This window comes from Diadema setosum, chromosome 2 (assembly GCF_964275005.1).
Source record: "Diadema setosum chromosome 2, eeDiaSeto1, whole genome shotgun sequence".
In the NCBI taxonomy this organism is placed as follows: domain Eukaryota; kingdom Metazoa; phylum Echinodermata; class Echinoidea; order Diadematoida; family Diadematidae; genus Diadema; species Diadema setosum.
Window position 1 is genome coordinate 4,417,966 of NC_092686.1, and position 12,016 is coordinate 4,429,981.

Here is a 12,016-nt window from a genome sequence, read left to right on the forward strand (position 1 = left end):
CCTCTATATTTAGATTGCATGCATATCATAATGATTAAGATTGTTCCGGCGCACAGAAATGTCTGCCTTCAGCTAGCTCAGTTTGCAAGTATAAACTACAATGTAATTCATGCAAACTGACGTCTGCATGGGAACGCATGATTTGAATAACAGGTTACTCCGTCTTTCGGAAATATGTATCCATGAATGCGAATATTCTCATGAAGGAAATTTCATCAAACTCTGACAAATTACTTTGTAACATGTTGCATGACCCAAAATAAATAGCAGCAGCAGCAGCAGCAGCAGCAACAACAACAACAACAACAACAACAACAACAACGACAACAACAACAACAACAACAACAACAACAATTATGAATGAAATACCCACTTTGATGAAGCAACATTGTGGACGGGCATACCGACGGAAGAAGGCATTATCAGTATATAATTATGTTTGGGTTTTTTTTTTTTTTTGGTTTTTTCTTTGTCATTTCTGATCAGAACCAGTTGAGATCGTCGAAGAGCCAGTATCGGTTGAGATTGCCCTGGGTTCCAGCGCGTCGTTCTCCTGCTCGTTCCAGAACGTCGACAGTTTCGACTGGACGAAGAACGATCGGATATTGACCGATGTGGCCGACCGATCGCCGCTGGTGATTTCGGCGGCGCGGGTCGGGGACCAAGCTTTCTATTCCTGCATCGGGTACGGCAGTGACGGCAGCCAGATCGAAACAGACAAGGCGACGTTGACATTGATTGGTATGCTGAGTAACTTAAATCTAACCAATATTTCTTATTAGCCATATCAAACATTTTTTGTTTGTCTTTCAAATAAGAGAATATTATTTCAAAATAAAAAATGTATTTTCCGACATGTTTGTTGAATTACAGATCAGCAGTTGCGATCTTACAAATTTCATTTGCAGAGAGAGACAAATCGAAGAAATTTCATACTTCAACCTTCACCCCTCTGATTAATGTTCTCTTCCTTTCAATTTTTTTTATTATCTCCCCCTTTTTAAAGAGTTTTTTTTTTTGAGAATATGAGATTTACTGCATATTTATCTTTGACAGCCCTAAGCAAAGATTCTTCAAGACTGTCTATAGGGGCACTCTCCCCCCTCCCCCCCCCCCATTCCTTCTCGCCTTCTCTCTCTCTTTCTTCATTGCTCTTCCTCTCCCTTCTCTCACTTTATATTTGGTATTTTCTATATCTTTTTGCCTCTTTTTTTAATTCTTCTCTTCTTTTTTCTGCGCTCTTTTCTTCTCCTTTTACTTCATCATTCTCTTTCTCATATCTCTTCTCCATCTCGTTCTCCTTCACTCGCGGCTGCCTCTCTTTGTTCATCATTGTCATCACTATTGTTTTCCTTCATTTTGTCTTTTTCACCTCTTCTTTTAAATCAGAGATATTGTGAAGTGTTAAACTAATTAGTATCCTTCGATCGTTTTTCACAAGGACAGAATGTTTGTAAAAACATGACACGTTTTCTCGCTGTTTCATTCACTCCAGGAATTGATAACTTCGTGGTTACAGCGTCATTTGATGCTGAGTATAACGACAGCCTTGCGGATCCAAACTCGGCCTACTTCCAACAGACTGCTGAGTCTATCGAAAACTACGTAAGCCAAATATGATTTTCTTCCCTCTGTGCATTTGATGCTATGTTGACATCAGAGTTCGGTGCGCATAAAGATATCTCACATTTTATGTTGTCGTCTAAGCTTTCAGAGACGAGGATTAAAGGGAGGTGTAAGCTGCGTGAGTTGAAATATCTCCCATCATTTCTTGCAGTTAATAGTCACCAGATACATCCGAATGATATCGTGAAGTATATTGTACCATTTTGTTACGGAAACTTCATGATGGTTGATATAGAGTGTGCATTGCAACCCTAAGACTGTCTACACCTTATACTTCTTGTCAAAATAACGGTTAGATTGAAGTCAGCTTACACAACACACCTGAGTTCGCTGCTCCACCAGAGACCCGGGTTGACAGACTAACCTCTGGGAGCGTCGTGGCAGAAATGGCCATTTTTCTCACTAACGACACCAGCGAAGATGCAGCACAAATGACTCTCATCGAGGGTGCCCTCGTCTCTCGTGCTCAGAGTTCCGGCGGCTTCATGGATCCAGCCTCGATCGTCGTCCAGAGTACAAGTGAGTTTTTGTGCAGATAGAAGGAGCAAATAAACGAAGAACAGATGGAATGATTATTATGCCAATAACGTAAGAAGCATAAGTATAAAGACAGCTGTTTGCGAGGACCGTCACAGAAATAAGTAGTTACTATAAGAAGGAATGAAATTGTAGGAAATATATTAATCATTTTCATTTTCTGTACCTCTCGGCATTTGTCACCATTTGGTTACCCACTTATATTCTTTGCAAGTTATGCTTTTCTTTTCTGTTGTTGTTGTTGTTGTTGTTTTACATTTCCCTCCGAAATGGTATATTGTGTTATTTTTGTCAGTTCGTGTTCAGCACTGTTCTTATATGTGTTGTTTATTATCACGTTTTTGTTAATGTTTTGTAATTTCATCTTATTGATATATCAGTGATGGAATACTATGGAATATCAAATCAAATCAAATCAAATCAAATCAAATCAAATCAAATCAAATCAAATCAAATCAAATCAAATCAAATCAAATCAAACCAAACCAAACCAAACCAAACCAAACCAAACCAAACTAAACCAAACCAAACCAAACCAAACCAAACCAAACCAAGAGGTGTCCGTAGAGAATTAGCTTGAATAACAATTACTACAGCTTGGAAGCAACAACCATATATCGGCTGCTAAAATCAAAACACTTGAACAAAAATCAAAACTTAAACCTCTTGTCAGAATTAAAAAATATCACATTTCAGATCAAATTTAAGAGTGACAAAGGCTCAAGAAAAAAGAAGGTAATTTACATTGTGATTAAGGAATACTTTTGTAAAACGAAATTGCCAGCTGTAATTAAAATCTTACGTATGAAATATTTTGTATCTGGACCCATCCTAAACCAAAGTTCCTAGATCTAATTCGCATGTAGATGACAAATTGATTCAATTATCATAATTCTTTCTATGTAGATTTGTTTGTTCGTCTATTTAAAACAGTCAAAAGTGCGAGGCAAAGATAAAGTTGCGATAAAAGTGACGGGAATTTATTTGTCTCATTTTCTCTCCTCAGAAACATGTCCGGCTCTGACTTGGAACAGCCAGTATGGTGCGGTTGAATTTACGTCGGGAGCTGTCGGTACACAGGCGGACTCCACTGGCCTGTGTCCATCCTACACACTGAACAGTTAGTACAATCTTCCTGCCTTTACGGATCTCTTCTCTTGTGCATCAGCATATCGATAATGATGAGGCTGTTCGAAACAACCTAAACTTGTTCTGACAATGAATATATACTGTATATCAATTCTCTCGTGCTATACGAATCTGCTTTATTTGCTACGGTAAATTGCGCATGTCTGGGTTGTCAGACACAACCGATAATCTTTTTTTAGCACCGAATATGATATCATCAGCTCATCTTATTATCATCTGCAACTGGGAAAGATATTGGAAGATATCAGACACGTAAAAATCACGACGTCGCTAGTTCTTGTCCTTTTTTTTTTCAAGTCGCTTCCTTGTTGGTTGGCAATCCTCATGTACAGTTAACTTTAACACGATGTGGAAAACATCCGTAAATCTTACTTTGGAGTGGCGACTTCCTAAAAAAAAAGTGCCTGAATATTCAGCCATTATTAAGTACAGTAATATTCAATATAAAATAGCTCTATGGCACCAGCTACGATTTGCGCAATTTATCACACTGTTTAGCTATAACTATTCAACCCGATTTCACATCTTTCAGAGACTTAACGTAGCTTCGTAAAACATTACAATTTATCAGGGGTAAGCGGGTTAAGATGCGGCAACGGTATACAATGTCTCGGTGATAAATACATCTTTCATATTGGTATTTTACGCGTAGACGGTCAACCCATCGCAGTTGCTCGTTGTATTGGAGACGGTCTCTCCGCCAGTTACTGGGATCCCGAAGACAACTGCGGACGCAATCTAACGGCTGATGAAAGACTAATCGATTTGGAGGAGGTGAGTATGTTTCAGCATAGATTGTTGCATTTAACGGGATGGATGGTTTCATCGTTTTTGCATTCCCGATATCTCTTTTAGTCTGTTGATTAATCTGATGAATGAGCCTATCATCATTCAATAGTATCAAATATTTTACTCCTCTTCCTATACCTTTCTTCTTGATCATCTTCTTTCATCTTCCTGCAATGTGTAAAAACCTCTCCTAAGGGTGACTGCATTGAACGTATATCTATTTCCTTTATTTCCCCTATTAATTTTGTACTGACGATAGGTAACATCATGAAGTAAACTACCCAAAGCTACCCAAAGCTACCCAAAGATGTATTGCTCAAATACAAGAAATTATGTTACAGAATAAAATTCAAATTACTAAAAGTTCCTTTATACTTGGTTCGACCGAAAATCCAAAATGTTACAACGTGGTTTATTTGTACGCAGAATACTTCATATTTTCTATAAGAAATAAAAAGAAATCGTTTATACATTTTAGCCAATTTTGTCAATTCTTAAAACAAGCAAAGAAAGTTGACTAATATATGTCTGAGAAAACCAAAGGTTTTGTATCTAATATTAATTGGAAGCGTATCTACATTATTTAATTGTTTCGCAGTTACCTGCCAAATTTTGATCACTTGTCTTTATATACTGCATGTGACATTATTTTATTTTGTACCTGAATGTTTATATGAATAAATTTCTTTGTAAAAAAAAATGAAGTAAACTAGCACGATTCAATATTACAGTTGACTAAGTTTAACGAAATAACCGTTTTGGGAAATCAGTAAAAATGGAAATAAAGTCAAAGACGACGAGATGTAATGAAAAGAAACAATATCTCACGGTTTTTTAAACCCCCGCATTATCTCGTACAGACTCCTGTAACCATGGACAACGCCCTGGATGTTGCGGAGGTGACATCGGAGCTGACGTCAAACAGCGAGGAGCTGACGTCCGAGGGGCTGGCGTCGGCTTCGAGACTCCTGGAGGACATCGCTCAAGTCCAGTCACCAGAGCCGGAGGTCAGTGGGGTCTAATAGTGTTGGATGACCCAAACTTATGTTTTTCCTTTGTACGAAAACCATATTTCATCTCCAGAACTGGAAGTCATTTTGTTTCTGAGACCACGTAGTTTGAGACTGCGCACACTGTTTGTAAAAAACAAACAAACAAACAAACAAACAAACAAACATTCCAATAAGTACTATCTTTGCCCCGGTATGGTCTTGTCAATTGTCAAATACGGTTTACATCATAAAAACAATGTTATTCTATTAGTTAAAAATAAGGGCCCATCGAAAATACATAAACAATACAAAACAAAGTGTTAGTCTATGTCTCAAACATTATTTCATTCACCTGAAGTTAATCGAATCAGTATGTTTAACATACAGGAGTTCGACGGCATGAGCTTGGTCAGGTTTGTTGGATTTGATCTTTGATTTTTTTTTCCCTTGAAACTCATGCAAACCAGGTCACCGCGTTCGTGATCACCACAGTGCAGAACATCCTGCAGGCATCGGACGAAGAGATTGCCGCTGCACAGGACGACGCGGGAGCCCCCAGCAGGGCGGTGAGGGCGCTCGAAGACCAACTCCTCGTCGTCGACATCGACGCCAACAACGGAACGTTCAGGCAGGTTGAGGAAAACATGGCAGTACAGGTAAAAAAAAAGTTTATCAAATCTTTTATTCCTGCAGGGTGTGTATTTTTCTTTCACTTGTAACATCATTTTTTATGTTTAATGTATTTTTTTTTCAGTTCATGTTCACCCAAAAAATGCAAAAATATTCAGCCACATGTATAAATCAAATGTCGATCTTAATCAGAAATTGTTCATGCAAACCTCAAAAGTATTTACAACGTCATTTGAAAATATTGTGCAATGAAAAGAGATATGTATGAGAGTGTGAGCATTCTATAAAAAAGGAAATGAAAGGCTGCTTCCTTGCAGTTAACGCAAGGAAAAGATATGTGGATGTTTAGAGTATAATGTTGTATATCTATTACCCTGTATCAAATATGATAGCAGTCTTTCAACACAATCTAGTTTTGACCTACATATTATACTTTGATTTAATGCGCTAACTGCGAAAAAGACTCTGTGTTCTCTGTTATCAAATCAAGTAAGAACGATAATTATGATTTACGGATAATTGAAACACCTTCGAGTGTCAAACCTTGGCATTTTTCAATGTGATTTCTTCAAAGGACATCATGCGCATGTTATGCAGTAAACTAACCAGGACTAGCTTAAATATTACTCTTTGCTTTCGATGGAAGGCCTGTAAATCTACCTCTTTAGTCTGTCGTGCGGGTAATTTTAGTGAAAGGAGCTGCAAGTCACAATGTCGAATTATAGTACACCTGTATGTTTAAAGATAGGTGATGTTTCTATAGATCACATAAAACAATGATTTCGTATAACGCTATTTTGACCTCAGGTGATCGAGGTCTCTCCTGAGGAGTTCCAGGCCGGACTCGCCGCCTCCCTCTCCGTCGACGCCGACTCGAGTGCCATAGGCGACGACGACTTCAGGTTGGTGCGCGGTAGGAGCACCGAAGCCGAGGCCGATGTGCCAGACGCCCTCATCGTCCTGCCGTCGGGGATCGGCGACGCCATCGGCTCCCAGAGCAACGTGCGGTGTTCTTTCACCACGTTCGTAGACCCGGGTCTCTTTCGTTCGTCCAGTCTAGACGGGCAAGGCGTCAACGTGACCAACGGCACCGGCTATCGGGCGGCCAACACTCCCGTCATCTCGGCGGCTGTGGGTGACTCCGTGATCACTGATCTCGCCGAGCCTGTAGTGATCTCGTTCACGCCGCTGATTAGTGTAAGCAGCACCCCCTTCTCCGTGTTTTTCCGCCACTTTAGTCTCCTTTTCAATTCTCTGTTTATGCTGTGGGTCATTCAGTTAGCAGACGACAATAATGTTCACTTGACGCACTCACTTTTTTTTGCACTCAAATTTTATTGCAATATGAATCATATTTGCAGTTTTTGCTTCGTAGTGACATTCTAATCGTCAGCAAAAGAAAGCGAGACTTGTTAAATGTGACATCAGACCTTATGGACACAATATTGCTTATGTATATGTTTAGCTTTTGGGTACATCGTAATGTATTCGTAGGGGTTTTGTGTGTTGCTTTTTATGCCATTGGAGTGTTGTCAGTGATTTTCCGTATAGCGAGAGGACTTCGACACATTGGAAACTAGTGAATTAAAAACACAAAAGAAAACTCGCCTCATCCCCTTTTTTGAGATCGACATTGAATAAACATGTTGTAGAACCTGGACACCTATTGTACGTTTTCCACCGTTTCCAGAATGCAACAAATGCCACTTGCGTCTTCTGGGATTTCGAAGCAAACAATGGCAGCGGTGATTGGTCAGCGGAGGGCTGTCGCCTAGGCAACGACAGCACAGATGAGAGACCTGTGTGCGAGTGTACTCATCTCACTAACTTTGCCGTACTCATGGTGAGTGTGACACGTATTCAGCAAGCTAAGTTCTAGTGACGTTCAATAAATGAGACATAATTTGTGTGCTTCTTAAATTCAGTACAAAAGTTCCTTATCTTTAAACTGGAAATTATTATGTGTATCTTGATCTTGAAGGATTTTCAAATTTGAAAGCAAAGCGCGATCATGCAGTAATCAACTATGCTATTTCTTTTGGTACATTCACTTTCTATATAATTATTGTCTTGTATTTTGACTTCGACATTTTGACTTTTGACTTGTAATTGTGACTTTTTCAAACGTAAAATCTAATCTAATCAAACCAAATCAAATAAAATCCCTCACATCGACAACTGAGGTATGATTTCGGGAAATGAAATGTGGGAATGTGTCTGATTATTTCCATGCAGTTGACCTTCGTCTTCAATTGCAAATGCAAAACGTTAAAGCAGACATAAAAGCTACAATGCGACGCAGCTGTGGCGGGATGACCCTTAGAATGCAACCCAAGCGCTTCTTGCAATCAAGCTTCTAAGTAATGATTTCAGCTGTTATGCATCCATTTGCCTTCATCTTACACACGTTTGTAACGTTGGTTTCACCAATCACCATTCGTCGCTCCTTCATCTTGTCTTCCAGGACATCTACGGAGGATCCACCCTCTCCGACCGGGAAGATTTCATCTTAGAGATCCTCAGCTATGTGGGCTGCTGTATGTCCATCGTGGGTCTGGTCATCACTTTGCTGACCTATCTCAGTAACAGGTGAGACAATAACGGGTTACGTAATTACAATATGATTTATATTATTTCCCTACCCCACGAGTCCATCCCGTAATCGATTCGAGCGTTTGTGTAAATAGTATTTGGTATATGTAATTACATACCTTGTACCGTGTACCGAGTTGATTCTAAAATCATGAAGATAAAAAAAAAAAGATCACGATTAAACTTTACATTTTTACACGTGGGTGTGCAAATTGTCCAAACTCTGGCTGATGTTCCTATGCAATAAACATTCAATTCTTTGTAGACTAGAGATTGCTCTTTGAGGACCCAGTAATACGATTTTAAATTCACCTGCTCCTTTGGTATACTTGTTTAGCCCTTTCTTTACCAGAGACTTAGGACAGTGCGTACAAGGTGTGTACAAGTGTGTTTTCTGTGCCAATTAATCGGCACTCAAAACACATAGAGGGTCCATCATCATTCATTGATTTGTCGGACAAGCGTCACGCATGCTTTCTGGTTGTAAGGAACATCCCTGTATGAAAATGTTGGTATAAAATTTGATTTGATTGTGCTGTTAAACTAGCCTTTCCGGCAAGTATGTAGATACTTCAGGTACATCTTTTTTTTTTTTTTTTTTTTTTTTTTTTTTAAAGAGAGTGTGTTACCGTTACCATTGCAGACATACACGTTGACGAACGCCTTCGTCATGGCTCGTTATAGATATGATGTTTATCAAATCTAGCTCTTGATGCCAAGTTCAGTTTATTTTCACTGCTCAGTATTAACAGGAAGTTATCAATATGACAATGATGATATGATTTTCTTAGTCGGATAAGAGACCCCTTGAAAATTGAGCGAAAACATCCAAGTCTCTCCTCTCTTTATCTTTCACTTTTGTCCACAGAAAACTCCGGATGAAGAACCCCAATCAGATCCTCCTCTGCCTCTGTGCCTCCCTCCTGGGTCTCTACATCACCTTCGTGGTCATGATAGCCTTGGACTCTGAGAGGGGCGTGGCCGAGGTGGGCGTGGTCCCCTGTAGTATCGTGGCTGGTCTCCTCCATTTCTTCACCCTCTCCTCGCTCGCCTGGATGTGTGTGGAAGGCTTCAACATGTACCGCATGTTTGTGAAAGTCGTGGACAGCTATGTGTCCAAGTTTCTCCTAAAGTCGTCTCTGTGTGCGTGGGGTAAGAATTGAATCCACAGCAAAAACTCCTGAATGGTTCCTTTTCTTTTCCATGTAAAAGATAATCTAGCTGGGTTGTGTCAACTGGGTTTGAATGTAGTGTGTGGAAAAAAACTCCTGACTGAGTTTGAGTTTATTTCATTTCACCACGGGTCACTCACTTCAGCCAGTGGCTGTTCTTCTGTGAGTCCGTGTGGACTAAATACAAGCTGTTTTGATATGCGTATACCTTTCTGTTGCAACTCTGTGTTTGGAATTGAAAAGGAAATATTGGAAAAAGACAGCATTAGCTAACATCTGCTCTCCCTCCTTCATTGAGACCGCGTTACTATCCATCTGACCAATGTTGAGAAATGGGTTATGCAAAAAGTTGTCAAAATCATTTCGAAGAATCTGATCAAATTTGCACGTTTCTCAACAGAGTTTATGTTTAAGAGGTCATTACCTTTTTGTCAAATATCATGAAGTATAATATGTCTGCCTCTGTCATTTTCCGCCAGAATTTGTTGGAGCAATTGGAAGTATATTAATCATAGTTGTACTGATGAATTAAATCTGACGATTTAAAATGTATATTTCTTGTGCGTATATATCATGTCGTGATATGAATCCTGAATTTACTTAAATCTCCACGGTTTGAAGATAATGGCATCACTTTCATCATAAACTAACACTTTTAGAGAAGACATTGGTAATGACCAAATTTTATGTTTCTTATCTTCAACTTACTTCGCGAACTTTATTTACTTTTTTTTTTCTTTCAGGTATTCCTGCAATCGTAGTATTTATAGCAGCTGGAATCACGAGGGAAAATTACGCACAAACAGATTTGTAAGTGGCAGACAGCTGTTCGTTGTTTCAGTTTCCAGGACTATTTACATGGAAACTTTTGAGTATAGTGGAGAGAAAACGAAGAGAAATATAAAGAAGAAGAAGAAGAAGAAGAAGAAGAAGAAGAAGAAGAAGAAGGAGGAGGAGGAGGAGGAAATGGTGACAATGGTGAAAAAAGAAGGGTAGAAAAAGACTTGGTAGCAATAGAAGTGTTACAAAAGTTATGGATATCATATCAAAATATGATTTCCAATAAATTAAACTCCCGAAACAAACTCAAGAGACTCATCAAGCTGATATACTGATATGTGATGGTTGTGTTTTCCTTATAAAACACTTTATCGATCATTAAAAGTGTTGTATTTTCAATAAAGGGCTTTTTCAATCAGTTGTCCATGACATAAAGCCATGTTAACAGGTGAGATTCAGAAGGTAGGAATGCCTGTAGTATTTCAGGTGTGCGATGAGATCCGCTGATATATATGAGTTGATATTGAAACCGATATAGATTCAAATGTGTTATTGATGGGATACTCTGTTCGATGTTTATGGTGAAAGTAATAGCTAGCAGTAGAGTCAAATGATAGAAAAATTGATTAAAGAAAAAAGAATCCGAAAGATTTGAGCCAAAGATCTCCTGCCGGAGTGTCTAAATGATTATCCACTATACCTCAGTACTGACATATATGAAAAATTGGGAGCGCTGGATTATTGAAGAAGAAAACATTCACATTTACATAAATATCAATCAGTAGCGGTATGTTGCCAAGGCATTGAATAATAATATTTGTCCGTCTTTTTCCATTCTTGTGGTCAGCTGTTTCGTCAGTCTCTGGCCCCAGGTGGGCGGGCTACTCATCCCCATCGGTCTCATTCTCCTCTTCAACCTCGTCGTCTTCGTGCTTGTCATGCAGCGCCTGACCAAGACGGTGCGCGGCAAACAGACCAGCGACAAGAGCGAGCGACGTCAACGACTACGGCGGTTCCAGAACGCCGTGTGTATCCTCCTACTCATGGGTGAGTGTTTCCCCCCACTACTATCCTCTGCTCTTTCCAAACAAAAATGACTGTTACAGCGGATTGAAACGAAGTCGTTCTGTGCCGTCTCTTTATCCCCCCCCCCCCCTCTCTCTCTCTCTGTGCTTCTCGTTTTACCCTCTCTTCTATCTCTTTTCTAAATCTCTCTTCTATCTCTTTCTTCAGTCTCTCTTCATCAATCTTTCATCAATCTCTCTTCTATCTCATTCTTCAATCTCTCCTCTATCTCTTTCATCAATCTCTCTTCTCTTTCTTTTATCTGTCTCTCTTTTATTTATATCTCTCTCTTTCGCTGTTCTGTCACAATATGTTTCATTTTCTATTCGCTTTTGTTCTATGTCGTTGTTGTCATTCGTTTTTGCCAGTCAGTCTAAGTCTATCCATCTTCGATCTCTAATACGGTTGTCGCAAAGCATGACTGTTAATAATGTTAGTAATAGCACGTTAGTTATAGTAATGATAACACTAAAAAATAGGTGTTCGAATTAGGAATGATTTTATCATGGTAATTTCACATTGTGAGATAAAGCACACGCGGCTTACCATCGCAGACAAAATTTCAGTGATGTACCTCCGCTTGCGTATATAGGCCTACTGTACCTCACTGGACAGTACCATAAAACTGGGTATGTCTTCAATCTAAATTTACAAAAAACATGGAAAACAAGAAAACTACTTCAG

The 12,016-nt window shown here is 39.3% G+C and overlaps 1 protein-coding gene across 1 annotated transcript in view; it reads left to right on the forward strand.

The window, feature by feature from the left end:
• LOC140237751 (uncharacterized) overlaps window positions 1–12,016 on the forward strand; it is a 39,018-nt gene that overhangs the window by 25,907 nt on the left and 1,095 nt on the right. The window contains exons 16-28 of the mRNA XM_072317684.1: window positions 487–741; window positions 1,496–1,605; window positions 1,923–2,145; window positions 3,170–3,283; window positions 3,965–4,086; window positions 4,962–5,108; window positions 5,561–5,749; window positions 6,531–6,920; window positions 7,414–7,566; window positions 8,188–8,312; window positions 9,184–9,467; window positions 10,231–10,297; window positions 11,115–11,314. Of these exons, the coding sequence (XP_072173785.1) occupies window positions 487–741; window positions 1,496–1,605; window positions 1,923–2,145; window positions 3,170–3,283; window positions 3,965–4,086; window positions 4,962–5,108; window positions 5,561–5,749; window positions 6,531–6,920; window positions 7,414–7,566; window positions 8,188–8,312; window positions 9,184–9,467; window positions 10,231–10,297; window positions 11,115–11,314 (2,379 nt within the window). The remainder of the gene's footprint in view (window positions 1–486; window positions 742–1,495; window positions 1,606–1,922; window positions 2,146–3,169; window positions 3,284–3,964; window positions 4,087–4,961; window positions 5,109–5,560; window positions 5,750–6,530; window positions 6,921–7,413; window positions 7,567–8,187; window positions 8,313–9,183; window positions 9,468–10,230; window positions 10,298–11,114; window positions 11,315–12,016) is intronic.